The sequence below is a fragment of the Mirounga leonina genome, unplaced genomic scaffold (assembly GCF_011800145.1).
Source record: "Mirounga leonina isolate KUSES-001 unplaced genomic scaffold, KU_Mleo_1.0 Mir_115, whole genome shotgun sequence".
NCBI lineage: Eukaryota > Metazoa > Chordata > Mammalia > Carnivora > Phocidae > Mirounga > Mirounga leonina.
In genome coordinates, this window is record NW_023270268.1 from 103,803,666 (window position 1) to 103,821,949 (window position 18,284).

Here is an 18,284-nt window from a genome sequence, read left to right on the forward strand (position 1 = left end):
GTCAAGATTCAGTTTCTTCTATATGTATATCTATTTGACCCAGCAGCATTTTTTGAAAACATCATTCATTCCCCACTGCTGTTTAAATCTAATTGATATTGCATATCCAGTGTCCAAATATAGTTGTATTTCTTTCTAAAATTATTGTTTTGTTCCATCTACTTGTTTATTCTTGTGCTACTATCACACTGTCTTAATTATGCACAGAGTGTAAGTTTGTCAGTGTTGTTTTTATTGAAGATGGACTTGATTATTCTTGGCTTTTGACATCTCCCTATAAAGTTTAGAATCAGCCTACCATTTCCTACTGCAGAAATGTCTCCTAGAATTTTTGATTGGGGTTATATTAAATCTAAGAGTCAATTTGGGGATAATTGATATCTTTACAGTATTGAATCTGCCAGTCCATTAAAGTGTTATAACCCTCTGTGTCTTTTATATCTCTGATTGTGTGTTTGTGTTTATCTCATTCCTGTTTATTTAATATTTTCAGATGCTGTTGTAAAAATCAAGTATTTTTAAGTTTTATTTTCTAATGATACATTGCTTATTTATAGAAATACAACTGATTTTTATTCTGCAACCATGTTGAATTCTTATTTCTTTTCATAGCTCAATATATAAATTCTTTTGTATTTCCTACATATAAACCTGTGGTCTCAGGCAAATACTATTATAATTTTTGTTTTTAATTGATTCATTCTATGATTATATAATATATTTTAAAACAGTTTTAGCATATCTTTTATTTCTTTATTTCTCATAAACTCTAATGGCTTATAGAGAAAAATAAAATAATCACTTAAACTCCCAGCATGAGCCAGTTCTTATCAGTTAAACTGTGTATTGATCTCTCCCGACATTCTAGACAGTTTTTAGCATTGGCTCATAAAGGACATGCAATTTCAAAAATGCTATTCCCATTTAAGTATGTCATGGACACTTTTCCATGACAATATTCTTTTGTACAACTGTTAATTGCTTTATAATATTATAATCTTTGAATGTAGTATGTCCTTTTATTACCATTGAGTGTATTTGTTTTTAATTTATTACTATTATGAACAACACTATATTGAAGAGACTTACGGATGGATATTTGTGCCACTGTGTATTTATTTATTTATTTTTGACATAATTTTGTTAGGTGAAATCCCTAGAAGTAGGCTTTCAGGGTCAAAAAATAATAGGCTTTTGAAACTTGCTGCCAGATTGCCTTCTAGAAGTGCTGTATAAATTCTCATTCACACCAGAAGTATATGACTTTTCAAACACCCTAGCCTTTGTTGAGATTCACACCTTTATTATGTGGATTTTTTTTTTCATAGGAGTTTAAAAGTAAAACCTATATCCTTTTATGAACTTGTGGTGTCATGAAAATGTTTTGCCTTCTTTTGTTTTTGTGTGTGTGTGACAATCTCCTAACATCTTTTGTCTTCCATTCCTTTTATTATTTTTTTTAAACTGCAAGATTTTCAAGTTAGAATATCCAATATACTCTTCCACTTTTATAGAGGAGGAGAAAAGCCTGGAAGATTTGAGTGGCTTGTCAGTTGCTGACCTACTGACAACTTTTCAGTTTTGTTTCCCTGTTATCTGTTTTTATCTGAAAGGACACTCCCTCTGTTTTCAAGACTATAAATAAAGTTACTCTTGTTTTCTTAGTAAACAGACCAAGACTTATCATCTAATAATAAAATAATATAGTCTTATATTAAGTTCTTATCTCTCCTGACATGATATGAATGGACTATTACTCTTTTTCAGTCCTCAAAAGATTTCTGTGTAGTGGAGAAAGTGAGCACAAATTTCTAGGCTCCTCCTCCGTGTAACACTCCCTTGCTTTCCCTAGACACAGTTTAATTACACAAATTTTATTTTATTTATGTATTTATTTATTTAAGATTTTATTTATTTTATTTATTTATTTGACAGAGAGAGAGAGATAGCAAGGGCAGGAACACAAGCAGAGGGAGTGGGAGAGGGAGAAGCAGGCCTCCTGCCAAGCAGGGAGCCCAACACGGGGCTCGATCCCAGGACCCCAGGATCACAACCCGAGCTAAAGGCAGATGCTTAATGACTGAGCCACCCAGGTGCCCCTAATTACACAAATTTTAGTTGCACACCTTGTTTGTCTTGGGCAAAGGTGAGTAAGCTCCCTTTTCTCAGGGAGCTTCATCTCATGGGGTTTCCAAGGCACATCCATCTTTTTCTATAATAACTTTTGCACTTGACACAACATAATATATTTACAAGTCTTTCCACTTAATTAGATTGTGACTTTATTTATATTTCTGTTCTGAACCTACCAAAATGCCTAGGACATATAAAGTCTTTCTTAGGCAAATTACTTAACCTCTTTAAGCCTCAGTTTTCCCATCTGTATCATGAGGATAAATATATTACCGGCCTCATGGTGTTATTGTGACAAACTCCAGTAATATATATTGTAATAGGACTTGGTGATTGGCAGAGAGAGTAGACAACCAATCAATAAATGACAGCTCTTACTCTTACTGGATGTTTAAAAATCCTGAAATCATTATTATTCTGTGTCTGGCTAACCATTGGCCTTGTATTCCATTCTTTGTGGATTAACAGCTACTTGTGCTTTTTAGTAGATTTTAAAGTTAATTCAATTTGTAATTAAAGTGATTTATGATTGTAAGTGGCAAAAAGGACAGATTAAAATATCTCTGGGTTGGTGAGAGCTTGAAGCTTTTATGTTCTATTTCTTTAGTTTTTCTTCCTCTTTTCTATTCCCAGATCTCTGCCAGCACAATGAAGTTTGTACGTATTTGTAAAACAATTTGTCATTAATATTTTCTCTGACTTCATCTCTAGGGAAAGAGAGTAGAAACCACTACTTTCTGTTGTTGCTGTAGTTTAATTAAAGGTGTGAAAGCCATCCTCTCCTTTTCCCCTCCCCCCACACACATCAGGAAAGAAGGTGGTAGCAACTTGAAATCCTCTTTGGAAAGGCTAGATCCTTAGTGCAACAGTTTTAGAACAGGTTTTTTGTTTGTTTGTTTGTTTGTTTTAATAAGTCATTGTACGCTATTTCTGTTCTTCACTCATGAAATCCTCTTTCTCCCCACCATTCTCTATGTTGGGTGTTTGACTCAGTTGATCAAAGGAAAGGTATCTGTTGTACCAATTTTGTATGTAGTTAGTTAACCAGATAATGCCCTTTCTTCTTAATCCCTGTTACAACCCTTAATTGAGCTTGTTTGCACCTTTATCACAAGTGAACTGTGAGCAAGTATCATTTACACAAGTACTGTGGAAATGTGGCTTGCTGCTTTGTAAATTATTGTTGCAAGTGGTATGTTAGACTATAATTTTAGAAGTTCGTATGTTTTTTTAAGAATTTGCCCTGGGAAATCATTGGGTATTGAAAGGAATTATGATCTGCAAGCTCCTTAAATATTGGGATGAAGATAACTTTTTTATGGAAACGTATCAGAGGTATCTAGCCAGTTGATTTACTTTTTATACTTCATACACAAGATAACTTTCTCTTAAGATTTCCATACAAAAATAAAACATATACCATTCTTAAATCAATAGTTCTTTGTATAAATTTTTAAAAATTTGAATATTATGGTTCATGTCCCTTTTATGCATTGAATATTTGAACCTTAATTTGGAAAAGAAAATGTGCTTCTTAAGCACTACTTTCGTGGTAACTGTAATGAAACTGGACACAATTACATATTTACACTTCGCCATAAATCAATAGCCTTCTAACATTATCAGAAGTGTTCCTTGTTTTCTTAAAACAGCAACATTTTGTTAACCTTAGTCAGAGCCTGACGTGTGTTTCTTCTAAACGGTGTCTGATGTGGTATGTCTCTTCAGTTCTCTGTGGTTTCCTGTTTTTTTCATACATGGAGAAAAGCCTTTTGATGTATTCAGCCTCATATTTTTCTTTCTTTTAGTGGTATATCAAACCTAAACTTTCTTATAAATACAGCATGGTATCGTAAGCGTATCCCACCATTCATTTATTCATCTTGCTGCAGACCACTCCTTCTCTGGAATTCCTCCAGGACTTCCTTATATATCCCTCCCTCTAATTTTTTTTTTTTTTTAACATTACACGTCTTATTTCTATCCTGTGTGTATCTTCTTCAAGGACAGATAGTATCTTGTATTTTCGTAATTGTATTTATCCACAGTGCTTTGCCTTAGCAGTTAAGAGATCAGTGACTCAAAGTATTGTTCCCCAGACCAGCAACATCAGCATCACTTGGAGACTTGTTAAAACTGTAAGTTCTCCAGCCCCACCTCAGTCATAATGAATTAGAATATCTTGGGCTGCAGATCAGCAATTTCTGTCCTAACAAGCCCTTCAACGATCCCAATGAATGCTCAAGTTTGACAACCGCTGCAGTAGATAATTATTGAATGAATATGTAATTGTACATTTATGGCGATGCTTCACTGGGAGAATTGGCCTAGGATAGGGCTGATGTAGTCCATTCAGCCTGAGTCTTTTATTTCTTACAAGATACTAGAAAAGAAAAACCTAAGGCTTAAATATTTATAATCTTCTAAGAGTGTAGGTATAGCTCTTATGATGTCCTGTTGTAAAAACTGCAGCTTAAAATTTTAAAAACATGAAGGACTTCTTTCTCCCACCTTTTCAGGAGTAGGCATTTAACATTCCAAAAGGAGGAAAATGAACTAAGGGATGAATAATAAGTATTACTTATTTTCATGATGGGGAGGAAGTGGTGAAGGTCAGAAACCGGTCAGGTGGAGGACAGACTGGGAGACTTCCCTGGACACCGTTTTTTGCTCTTCTAAATTTTTAAACTACGTAAATGCGCTGCTTAATAAAAATTTTGATGCATGATATTTAAGAAAAATAAGTTTTCAATAAATAACTTTCTATATGCTAGCCAGTGTGACCAGTTAAACAATTTAAAATTTCCCTTTGTATTAATATGAAAGGTTAGATAACATGTTGTTTATCTGCAGAATACAAGGGGGTAATGGCTAAAATGCCTTCATGACTTTTCTCCTGCGCTTTCTTAAAATGGTGAATTACTCTTTTGTGCCATGAATAAAGAATTCCTACTATTGTGTGAACCCATCATCTTAGAGTTATTTTAAGGAAATAAAGAGGGGGAAAATTTAACTTGATTCAAAGTCAAATGATCTTGTGTACGCAAGAGGTCAGACACACAGGACTTTGACCTAATCCCTTCTTTTGGATGTATTTTTAGAAATATCTTGATAGTGAAGGATTTTTTTGAGAGAGAAATTTACTTAGATTTTTGTCACATTCTTAGCAAATGGAAAATAATCCAGTTAGCAAAACCCATTACTGATTATGAACACCTGTTTGTCTTCTTTTTTCTCAACTATTTGTCTTTTAATACAAATGCAATTAATTATATTACTGTTATGATTGAACTGTGCTATTTCAGTGGAAGGTAGTCTTAAATGACACTTGATTCAACTACTATTTTTTTTTTCCTTGCACAGAACTATTGTTCCATGGAAAGTATTCAGACAGTGCCTTCATGAGGTTCATCAAATTAGCTCTGGCCTGGAAGCAATGGCTCTGAAATCAACAATTGATTTAACTTGTAATGATTACATTTCAGTTTTTGAATTTGATATTTTTACCAGGCTCTTTCAGGTAAGCTTCCTATTTGCTTCATCCTTTCCTCCCTCCTGGTCTCCTTCCCTGTGTGCGCATGTGATGTGCGTGTGTTCATTTGTGTGCACGTGTATGTGTACATCTCTCTCTCACACATACAAACATATGAGAAATAGTCTCATTTTTGGTAGTCTATAATTTTGAAGTCGCTGGTGTAAGTTTTTGGTCATTTCTATATGTTTAGGGTTTAAGTTCGGAGTACCAGGTGCTATGAGGCTGGCGATTGCTTGTTACCTTTGAGAAGATCCATGCAAAGGAGCTTTGTTCTTAAATTTCCTATTTAGTTTCTCACTTTTAGCCCAGTAACTGACAGAATGCAAATTTTACAGGTGGGCATTTGCTGAGGTTGTATCCCAATGTCTCCCCTTTGTCTCCTGCTTTCATTTGGTGAGAAAGGAAATGGTAAACTTGGCAATAAATAGTAAATTTATCAGGTTCTGTATAGGAGAGTCCAGTGGTGTGTACTGTTGTACAACTTACGTTGCTCATTCAACCATATATTATAAACATTTTTTCATGTCAATAAATCTTTTTCATTAATATAATTATTAATTTTCAGCTGCTGTATAATATTCCATCAAAATAGTATGTCATTAATTTAACAAATTACTCTTTTGGTAAATTTAGGCTTTTTTTTTTTTTTTTCCTGTTTCCTCACTGATATGTATGACTGTGACATACATATGAGATTAGTCTGTCCTTTATAATTGTCTTTAGATAGCTTTTCAAAAGCAAGTGTTATTGAATGATGAAAGCTGGATGCTATCATTTTATTCTTTTGTATATCTTCGTGGAACTACCCTAAACATGAAGACTTGAAATTTGTGTTTTCTATTTGACTCTGCATTGGCAGAGTCAAATATATCATGTATGGCATTCAATTCAAGTAGTCACAAAATGAAAGAATCCCACTTAAAATCTTTATGCTTGTAGTAATATGAATTCTATAGTAAGTGAGGTAAATTGATCAGAAAACAGGCTTGCTTGTATTCTGATGCAATTTTTTATTACTTTAGTCTATAGTAAGATTTATTCTGTTTGAAACACGCTTTCAACAAATGTTGGGAGTATAATATTGGTTTTCATGTTTCCCATGTTATAAGAATTTCCCTTCTCTGATTTATGATTCTCCTTGGCACTAGTTTGCAAGGATCTGGTGACTGATTTATGTAAGAAAATCAAATTATGTGGGATTAACTTTTAATTTACGAAAGGACCTGTTAACAGAAGGCAAATTAATTCTTGTCAACAATACTTATAGAACACATTTTATTTTATTACAACTTTAAGATCATATTCTACCTGGATGTATAGGATAAGAAATTAGATAAATGATTGCAGAAATTGTGCTTTTGCATATTTTCAGTTTACACTAGTTTCATGATTATTCCCTTGGTATATACAGGCACATCTTGGAGATGTTGCAGGTTCATTCAGTTCCAGACCAGTGCAATAAAGTGAATATCACAATAAAGCAAGTCAAAAAATTTTTTTTGGTTTCCTAGTGCATATAAAAGTTATGTTTACACTGTACTGTAGCCTATTACATGTGTAATAGCATCATGTCTTAAAAAAGCAATGTATGCACCTTAATTTAAAAATACTTCATTGCTAAAAAATGCTAACCATCATCTGAGCTTTCAGTGAGTCGTAATCTTTTTGCTGGTGGAGGGTCTTGGTCTTTGCCTCAGTGTTGATGGCTGCTGCTGATCAGGGTGGTGAAGGTTGGGGTGGCTGTGGCCATTTCTTAAAATAAGACAGCAGTGAAGTTTGCTGCATTGATTGGTCCTTTTTTTCACAAACAGTTTTTTTCTGTAGCACGTGATACTGTTTGAAAGCATTTTACCTGCAGTAGAACTTCTTTCAAAATTGGAGTCAATCTACTCAAACCCTGCCGCTGCTTTATCAACTAATATTCTAAATCTTTTATTGTCATTTCAACAATTTTCACAGCATCTTCACCAGGGGGTAGATTCTATGTCCAGAAACCATTTTCTTCACTCATTCCTAAGGAGCAACTCCTCATCTGTTGAAGGTGTATCATGAGATTGTAGCAATTCAGTCCTATCTTCAGGCTCCGCTCCTAATTCTAGTTCTCTTGCTATTTCCACCCCATCTGCACTTACTTCCTCCACAGAAGGCTTAAACCCCTCAGAGTCATCCACGAGGGTTGGGACCAATCTCTTTCAAACTCCTGTCCATGGTTGATATTTTGACCTCTTTCCATGAATCACAAATATTCTTAATGGGATCTAGAGTAGTGAATCCTTTCTAGAAGGTTTTCAGTTAACTTTGCCCAGGTCCATCAGAGGAATCACTGTATAGGGCAGCTATAGCTTTACAAAACACATCTTTTAAATAATAAGACTTGAGGGCACCTGGGTGGCTAAGTTGGTTGAGCGTCCAACTCTTGCTTTTGGCTCAGGTCGTGATCTCATGAGTCATGAGATCAAGCCCTGCGTCAGCCTCCACACTCAGCGGGGAGTCTGCTTGAGGATTCTCTCCCTCTACTCCTCTAGTGCTCTCTCTCTCTCTTTCTTAAATAAATAAAATCTTTAAAAAATAAGTAAATAATAAGACTTGAAAGTTGAAATTACTCCTTGATGCATGGGCTGTTGTGTTGGCAGGAATGAAAATAATTAATCTCATTGTACATCTCCATCAGAGCCCTTGGATGACCAGATGCATCAACAATGAGCAGTAATAGTTTGAAAGGGAATTTTTTGCCTGGAGAAGTATGTCTGAAAAGTGAGCTGAAACTATTCAGTAAACCATGTGTAAACAGGTGTGTTGTCATCCAGGCTCTGTTGAGAATAGTATTGACTATAGCACTGACTTCTCCTCTCTAGCTATGAAAGTCCTACATGGTATCTTCTGCCAAGAGAAGGCCATTTCCTCTCCATTGAAGGTAGCCACCATCATTAATTGTTGTAGCCAGATCTTCTGGATACCTTGCTCAGCTTCTGCATCAGCACTTGCTACTTCACCTTGCACTTTTATATTACGGAGAAAGCTTCTTTCCTTAAACCTCATGATCCAACGTCTGCTGGCTTCATACTTTTCTTCTGTAGCTTCCTCACCTCTCAGTCTTCCTAGAATTAAAGAGTTAGGGCATTGCTCTGGATTAGGCTTTCATTTAAGGGAAGGTTATGGCTGGTTTGCTCTGCTCTTCAGACCACTAAAACTTTCTCTGTATCAGCAATAAGGCTGTTTTGCTTTCTTATCATTTGTGTGTTCACTGGCATAACACTTTTCGTTTCCTTCAAGAACCTCTCCTTTGCTTTCACAATTTGGCTGTTTGCTGCAGGAGTCCTAGGTTTCAGTCTGTGTTGTCTTTCAACTTGCTTTCCTCATTCAGCTGAATCATTTCTAGTTTGTTCTTTCATTTGAACATTTAGGGGATGTTGTAGGGTTATTAATTGGCCTAATTTCAATATTGTTGTGTCTTAGGGAATAGAGAGCCTGAGGAGAGGGAGAGAGATGGGGGGGAACAGCTGGTCAGTGAAGCAGTCAGAACACACATTTATGGGTTTCATTTGACATCTTATGTGGGTGTGGTTTGTGACACCCCTGAAAATTACAGTAGCAACATTAAAGATCACAGATCACCATAACAGAAACGATGATGATTTAAATATCTGAAATATTTTAAGAACCACCAAAATATGGGGTGTCTGGGTGGTTCAGTTAAGTGTCTGACTCTGGATTTTGACTCTGGTCATGATCTCAGGGTTGTGAGATCGAGCCCCGTGTCTCAGGCTCTGTGCTCAGTGAGGAGTCTGTTTCTCTCCCTCTCCCTTTGCCCCTCCCCCTGCTTGCACTGTCTCTCTCTCTCAAATAAATAAATAAATAAATAAATCTTTTAAAAAATTACCAAAATAATGACAGAGAGACTTGAAGTGAACAAATGCTGTTGGAAAAATGGTGCCATGAAAGAATTGCTCAATATAGGGTTACCACAGACCTTCAATTTGAAAAAAACAAAAACAAAAACAACACAGTATCTGTGGAGTGCAGTTAAAGCAAAGCATAATAAAATGAGGTATGCCTGTATAGGCCATTAGCTTACTTTAGGCAATGATTTTAATGATACATTTTGTAAAAAGATTGTGTTACCTGATACTGACCATTTTATAATAGAACCTCTCCTTTCTTTAAAGGTTTCTGATAATTTTACAAATAATTTATTTCACATAATACAAAGACATTTGAAGTAGTAGAAGCTTTGTTTCTTCCCCTTGTGAAGGAAGAGAAAAAAATTATTTTCCTGCCTTAACTGTTCATTCTAGAAAAAGTGTGTTTTTTTCTGGGCGGCCTAGATGACTTTTTAGTGCGGATGTTAAATGCTAGAATGCCTGGGTTATATATGAAAGTTATGAGGGCACTTTAATGTTGGTTGAACACTTACCCAAACTGTTATTTAACGTGTACATATTTTCTTATAAGCTGTTTCACTTTAAAACAGCGCAGGTGATCTTAATACTCTTACGTGTGTCTTATTTATGCTCACTGGGATGGGAGAGGAAAAGAGTCTTTTTAAGTAGAGTTACCATGAAAAGTTTTAGATAACAAAACCAAAAAAATACCTGTAAATTAAACATGCCTAGTCTCTTTTAAAACTCAAAATTACAGAAGTAGCTAAAGAACTCTCATTAGCTCCTATATACTTCTGTGATTCTTCACTTCTTTCGGTTTCATTACTCAGATGTTTTAACTAATCATACATGTGCCTTAAAATTAACTTTTACTGATCTTTTATTTTATACAACTTTAAAAATTGAGTAGTAGGTTTTTTTAAGTTATAATTATGCATTCTGTATGAAAAATGTGTTTTATGAATACTATAACTGCATGAACATATATTTTTCTGCAGGCACAGTGGTGGTGGTGAATTAGCAATGAATTCTCACCTCTAAATTGTTGGGAGTGGGGTATTTAGCAGAATGGGCTCTGAAAGTGAGTAAGGTACATGCTCAAGATTGCGGTTTGACAACAGAGAACTAGCATAAGGGTTGGAAGAAGTCATCAGCGGGAACTAGGAGATGAAATTGAGAATTGTCTAGGAAATGAAAGAAGGGAAGAAAAGAACGTAAGTCTGGTTACTAGGTACGTTCTTTTCCTCTTTTCCCTTATCCTGACATTCTGCCAGAACTTGAACAAATACTAGGAAGATGTTGGAACAATCTTGCAGTAGCTACCTTCCTCCTTTCCTCTTTCTTCTGCCTTTAATCTTCTCTTTCTCCTTTTCAGGTAGTTCAGAGATGCTGGGATTGGCAGGTGCTAAAGTCCTGAAACAGAAAGAGGGGGATTTTGCTTCTCTCTTCCCTCTCCCTGGGGCTGTTGCTCCCCTTCTCCTTCCATTTCCCCACTACTAGAGACGATGGGGTTGCTGAGAAATGGGGCTTCTGGGTGGCGGCATAAGGAATGTGTGATTTGGGGGAATATATTCGTGACTATGGAATATATAGCATCAGTGGAATAGAGAGCAAAAGAAGAAGAGGAAAGACATCTGTTATAGCAAGGAATAAGAGAGCGGATCTAGACAGAGCAGTCCGGGCCCCTCTTCCAGCAGAAGCTTTAAGTCAGTAAAGGGCTATTCTTGAAAATAGTATTTTGGAAGAATGGAGGGAATAGCTTCCTTCATTCACTCAATTAATTTCTGTAGTCATTTAAGAATCTCTAAATAATTTTGTGTTGGTGGGTGTGAAAACCTTTCCTTTAGTCTAAAAACAAATGCAAAAATAATCTTATTCTCCAAAGCATTTTATTTTGCCTTCTTTAAGCCATTAGTTCGCAAAATCCTTTAAAAACAAAAAAACAAAAAACACGTAACTACCATGTGTTTCAGACTGTGGGTAGCATTCACAAGAAAAACAGTACACAGACTCTTTCTATTACACAAATATTTTTGTAGTTAGAAGCTGGCCCTCTGGATTATGTACCAAGAAATGGTTGCTTAATACTGTAGCAGTTGGCTCAAAACTCCAATTTCATTTTTTTTTTCAGTTGTATTCTGATCTGCGCATTGGTTCTCCACGAAGTGCAGCACTTTTTTAAACAACTCTTCCATTAGTTTTTGTAGACTTTGATGGAAGTGACCCAAATATGTTATATTCTCTCCATCCTTGTTCTTTGTAGATGAGGAAGTAGAACAAAACAAAACCCATTTCCTATACTAGCAGTTATTTCTCAGTTTTTTTAAAAAAGATACGCTAATATTCTTCCAAGTATTGCTTATGTAATTTTTAGTCATGATTTTAGAAGAAAATTAGAAACATGTTTTTTTTTTTTCTTTTCCCCCCAAGTACATAGACAGAACCTCTCATAATTGTGTTCTCCAGGGCTCCTTTTTGCCCAATTAGATATTTTAGTGTGCTGGGGGAATACCCTGAAGATTTTTCTTGTTATGTCAGAAAAGGTTAAAGAACTCTTCATTACTAAATCTTTCTTTCCCTTGTTATCCTCATCTCAAGAGATACAATCCTTGAAGAATTCTGCCTTGTGAATCTAAAACTTGCTTAACAATAATGAGGAACAAGTCTCAAAACATTCAAAAGCAGGAGCCCTCTACCAATGATCATGTCTAGGATGACCACTTCAACAGTTCTCACTTGGCAACATAAAATACCGTTTTTTCTTCTTTTCTGTAGAAGATATGAGTTAATAACCTGGCACATCAGATAGAGTATGCCGCCAAGTCCATGGAATAAATGCAGCTTCAGCCTTAAAAATATGGCCGAGACAATTCATTCACACCCTCAAGCAAAATTGTCTATCACTGACTGCCTTTTTTTCTCTTGCCATGGTAACTGGAGGGGTAACTAATCACATGAAAGAGAGAATGGTACAGACTCTGTTTGTGTGCCTTTGTGTATTTCTGTGCAAGATCTTTAACTTACTACTGAATCATAAACCTTCTGTAATTGTGCAAGAACTAGCCAAATGTGAGCAGAGTAGTACGTTACCATGGAAAGAATGGTAGGTTGGGAGTCAAGGCCTTTTAGACAAGTGACTAGTTAGAGGAGCTCTTCAACAATTACACCTCCCTGATCACTGTATTCTGAGACTACATCAGTGCTGGTATCCCTTTGGTGAGCAAGACAGGCATGTTCCTTATTCTTGTGTAGCTTCTGGTTAATGTATAAATGGTGCCAAATCACTTACATCCCATGGTATGGCTTCTTGTTCTATAAAATTAGATACCTTAAAGGTACAGTGGTGAACAAAACAGACCAAGGGAGATAAGGAATGTGATGAGAGCTAGCAGTTTTCAATAGAGTGGTCTGTGAAGGCTTCATTGAGGAAGCAACACTGGAGAGGAATCACTTAGCTATTTGGAGGAAAAATTCTGGTAGAGGCATCATCAGCAAATACAAAGCCTCTGAGGTGGGGGAGTACCTTTGTGTTCAAGCCCACTACAAAGAAGCCATCATCCCTGGAGAAGAGGCAGAAAGTGGAGAAGTCACAACAGATGGGGAGGAAAGGGAACTGGGCATCAACCCTGTAAAGTCCTTCTAGACCATTTGTAAGGACTTTGACTTTTACTCAAAGTTAGAGGGTTTTGAACAGAAAAGTGATGTGTTTTATGTTTCAAAATTACCACAAATGCTGTATTGGGAATAGAACTTGTGAAGAAAGTATATAGTTTTTCTTTTTGTTCTCTGTATCCTATCCTGTTTTCTGCCTAATATTTCTCCAAAAAGAGAGTAAGGTATTTCATGTTTACTGTTAAATGGTAAAGGTTGACCTAAGCTACAGAAGCTCATATTCACTTTAAAAATATCTAGGAGATTTCAGTAACTATATTAAGTGATGGGTTGGTGTATAATTGATAGTTGATATTATCTAAATAGTATCTTTTCATTTATTCATATTTTTAGCCTTGGGGCTCTATTTTACGGAATTGGAATTTCTTAGCTGTAACACATCCGGGTTACATGGCATTTCTCACATATGATGAAGTTAAAGCACGACTGCAGAAATATAGCACCAAACCTGGAAGGTAAGACTTCAGCAGCAATATTATGTGGTATATCTAATGATGAAAAGTCCTCTCTTGTCCATTCTTAAGTAAATCAGTAACACCCATGGGGGCGGGGGGAGGGGGGGGGAAGGAAATGCTAATAGACCACAATGGTACTTTTTAATTGAATCCTTTTAATCCATTCATTGTACTTGTACTGAAACTCTATTCATGAAGTGAAAGAGGATATGGTACCATGTAATTTGATAAACTTGGACATTCATTAAGTCTCAGAGCTCTGATTTTCAAACTAAAGGAGGGTATTAGCATTGTCTCTTTCATGACACCTGTGTTTGTATATAAAATTGTATGTGTATATTTGAATACTTGAATATTGTGCTAAAGACAAAATAAATCAGTTTCATGTTCATTATTTTAGGATATTTTTCAAGATGTTCAATTTGGTTCTATGGTAAACACTTATAATAACATATAATATAAACAAATATAAGTACATATAAGTGTACATGTATGTACATGTTGAACACATATAAGTATATAAACATATGTAAGCCCATTGTTACAATCCAACCAATTTCATGTCCTTAAGAATTTCTTCCATAATACCTTGTCATTCTTTGTAGCTTCAGAATTTATGTTTTATTTTCCAGATGATAAAACTAGGTGAAACTCAGAGGTTGGCTGTTTGGTCAACCCTGTGGCTTTGGCTGAGAAATCATACCTTATTAATGACAAATCTGGGATCAGAAAATCTCTTTCCTCATTCATACATTTTCCCCATGTGCCATTTAGAAATGCCTTACATAGTAGGCGTTTGTGCTGTGGCAAGCAGTGTGCGGGGTATGACAGCAGTGACAGTGGATACCTGTCCTCCTCATACAGTGACATTTTAATAGGAGATGCCTTCCCAACATCCATGAGGACACTGATTTCATTGTATCACTCAACAGGAGTCATTTCATTGCAGGAATGAATTTGGTTGTTTTTTTAAGGTTCCATTTTTCTTCTAATGCCATTTTTATCTGATTTGTAGTGCAAATGGTGTTTGTCCTTTAACAAAGTAGTTTCTAGTATAAGCCAATACTGTCGATTCCTTTTTCTCTGCCACAGTGAAAATTTCCATCTTTTTTTATTTTTACGAATTTATGTGGTATATAAAAAGAAGGTAGTGGGTACAGAGAACAGTTTGGCTCCTGTTGAAGTCTTCTGTTTAGATTAAGGAGAGTTGGTTCTCATTGAGATGCTGACAGTGGCTTACATGAGTCATTCTGTTTTGGTCAGGGATCTCTCATACCAGATTTTTCCATAACTTCTACTCTGTAGATTGGCATCAAAGTATCTTCTTGTTCTTGGAGTATGATTTGAAAGATGTGCTATGTTTGGAATTACACAATCCTACAAATTTAACACAGAAGTTATTTGCAAAATTAAGAAACCGAGTCCCTTTTGTGTTCTCTTGTTCAAGATTCTGGAGATAAATAATGTTGGGAGAGAACACTGTTGGGAGCAAAAGCCAGGCCGCATCACTTTTGGACTAGTTCTCTTAATAAAAGGACAGTGCCCTCCAAAAGGATGTCTTTCTTCCTTTTCTTCCCAATTTGCCCTGTAACAGTTTATTCTACTGAGTTTTTGGCAAAGATGAAATGGTCAGTCTGTGGTAAATTGTTATGTTTAAAGTGTGATGTGGTATTTAAAACATAAAGTTTAGGAAAACTCGGTGAACAAATCAAATGATTTTGATAAATACTTGTTTTGTGGAATAGTTTCTTCCTCTTGGAAAGCATTTCTTCTCTTTGGCTTCCTGGTACAGAAAATAGTAGGACCTGTTGCAAGGACATTTGAATCTCTCAGGTTTTGCTTTTTGGGGGGATCCAGTTGACAGCTAGAAGTCTGTGTGGAATTATTTTGTCTATGATTCTGATTAAGGGTTCCATTTATTGGCAGGTTGATAGCCTATTTTCAGGCTCTCTAGGAGAATACATTTTAGGACTTTCTTGAAGAGTCCTTTCCAAAGGTTTTAAAACAAGTATGAAATTCTTACTGTTTAAAAATCACGACTTCTTCCTTTCTTTAAGAACCCAATTTTCTTCAAAGGTGAAATCACCTTGCAGTACTAAATACACAAGTTAGTTAAATTGAATAACTGTATAGCCATTATGTATGTTAATTTATTCTGCAAAGTTATAGTACTTGGTTCATAAGTAACTAATGTACATTAGGATATATCAATTTCTGTCACGTATGTAGAGCAATCAGGGTACTCAAATATAGCCAACAGATTGTTGACCTACTTTTGAGCTGTTTAAGGGGTTATACAATCCAGATACGGTTATGATGATGGCAAGATTGAGTGCAATACACTTAAATAAAGATAAGTGATCTAAAATGAAACAAGCAGATAGCTATATTAATAAATAAGTAACAGTGAATTTAAAACCAAGTCAGTGTCTCCTTGTCATTTTCATTAATTTGATTTATATTTTTGAACTATTTTAATTTCCTATTGTAAGACATTGAACTGGACAGGGTTGGGTGGCAGCCATGTGCTTAATCTAGTTTGTCTTCTCATTAATGTAGTTCAGCTCTTTTGATCTTTCATTTAAAGATGAATGGCTGGAACGCTCCAAAGAAAAATATATTATTTTTAAACAAGTCATTAACTTAAAATGCATAATTTTAAAATTACAAAGTGATATATTGAATTCCATAGTAGAAACTGATTCAATTGCTCTCTGAAGTGAACAAATTAAATTTTGACTTTGCTTTCCAAAAACGATTTCTGTCCTAACTGTTCCATACTGAGCACCCGCTGATGGGGATGGCAGTAGATCCTTTGATATTGAAGTAGATCAACTTCAGTTCTTTTGTCCTATAGCCCTGGAGGTGTTTAAGTGGGATTACTGTCAGTGCTGCTTTTACAGATCAATGAACAGAGAAGGACAATGGTGTTAAAATAAGAAGAAAGAACCTTATTTCGGATATTCTAAATGATTCCGTTTATTCTTTGACTTTAAAAAAGTCTAACAGATTGTTTAGTAGTTAGCATACACTTTGTGACTAAACATCATTTTCTCACGCTTTACAGCTACATTTTCCGGTTAAGCTGCACCAGATTGGGACAGTGGGCCATCGGCTATGTGACAGGGGACGGCAATATCCTACAGACCATCCCGCATAACAAGCCCTTATTTCAAGCCCTGATTGACGGCAGCAGGGAAGGATTGTGAGTATGAGAAATGGGAGTCAGGGTGCTTATTATTCACCAGTTTGAAAGACAGACACTGCTTTATGATGGAGAGAAAAGATAGTGAGGCTGATGATCTGGTCTATTTCAAGACTGAGGAATGGAGTGCTCCTTAGTTCTTATCGTTCACTTAAAATAGTCATTTTAAGGTAACTGGTTTGATTTAAACTGTATATGACAGCCAGTAAATTCCAGCATCAGATTAGAACATGAGTTTGTATTTTTCACAGGAAAAAAAAAAAGCACTTAAAAGGAGTTTAAAATAGATGAAAAAACTTATTAAAAAGATAATTCTTTAAAATAACCAACTTCTCTTGCTTCGTTTAACCCTCATGTTGCTAGTTTTCCTTTTTGTTTGACCGGTAGTACCAGATTTTCTCTTTCTTCTTCTTATCCTTTTCTTACCCCTTCCCCGCTTTTTCTCTTTGTGTCTTTCTTCTTTTGGTCACACTGATATTCAATCCCTATTCCAGAATTATATGTTAAGAGCTGAATTCAGTTTAACTTAAGCTATTCTTTTTTAAAATTTAAAAATAAGTATGTTCTCCTTTGTCTTTTAGAGTAAGAATGACTTTTTTTCTCCACAAAGTTTAGACAATCTGATAGGGGCCTTCCTAGTAAATATCTCTCATTCGTTTTAGTCATGTGCCATTCCCTTCATCTTTTTGTTCTCTTTTTTGTGTTGTTCTGTTCTATTGTCGTATCATCATGCTCACTTTTCTTGCCCTTTGCCCTTACTGAGTAATAAGGGACGGATGTTCTCTTATTTGCTAACAGCACAGATTGTGATAGAAACCTAGCAGGAAAAAGCGCACAAGAGTTAGCAAAGAGAAAATAATTTAAGTTACACCTTTTCTAAAATAATTGCAAAAAAGAAAAAAAAAAGTGCTAGGATATATATGAAGAAAAACATTTTTTTATAAATTATGAGCTTTCAAGAAATAATTACGTAAGAATTGTATGGCAAACTGGTAACAAGTTTGTATTTCTGTGTTTTTAACTTAGTATAAATTTGCTATCCTCAGTTATTTATAACTTACTTGTAATGCATCTGAGATTCATATGTGTAGCTTTTGATTCACTGTGATGACAGGATTTTGTTTTTAAGAAAGTGTGCTGTAAAGTTTTACTTTATAAATAGAGGTTATGAGCGAGCAAATCTGTACATGTAGTAATTTTGATACAGCTTATTTATATTGTTCATAATGCCTTCCATCTATTTTTTAAAAGCCAATAAAAAAACCAAATTATAATATTGTAATCAGTAGTGTAGCCTCTGAACTCCTACGCAAATCAGATGTTAATATTTACACACACACACATACATACAAACACCCCTTCAGAGGCATTTAATTAGTTGAATTTGAACTGTAGTGATAGAG

The 18,284-nt window shown here is 35.3% G+C and overlaps 1 protein-coding gene across 1 annotated transcript in view; it reads left to right on the plus strand.

Annotated features, from left to right (window-relative positions):
* CBLB (Cbl proto-oncogene B) overlaps positions 1-18,284 on the plus strand; it is a 222,195-nt gene that overhangs the window by 105,864 nt on the left and 98,047 nt on the right. Inside the window, exons 5-7 of the mRNA XM_035000236.1 lie at positions 5,497-5,653; positions 13,555-13,676; positions 16,744-16,881. Of these exons, the coding sequence (XP_034856127.1) occupies positions 5,497-5,653; positions 13,555-13,676; positions 16,744-16,881 (417 nt within the window). The remainder of the gene's footprint in view (positions 1-5,496; positions 5,654-13,554; positions 13,677-16,743; positions 16,882-18,284) is intronic.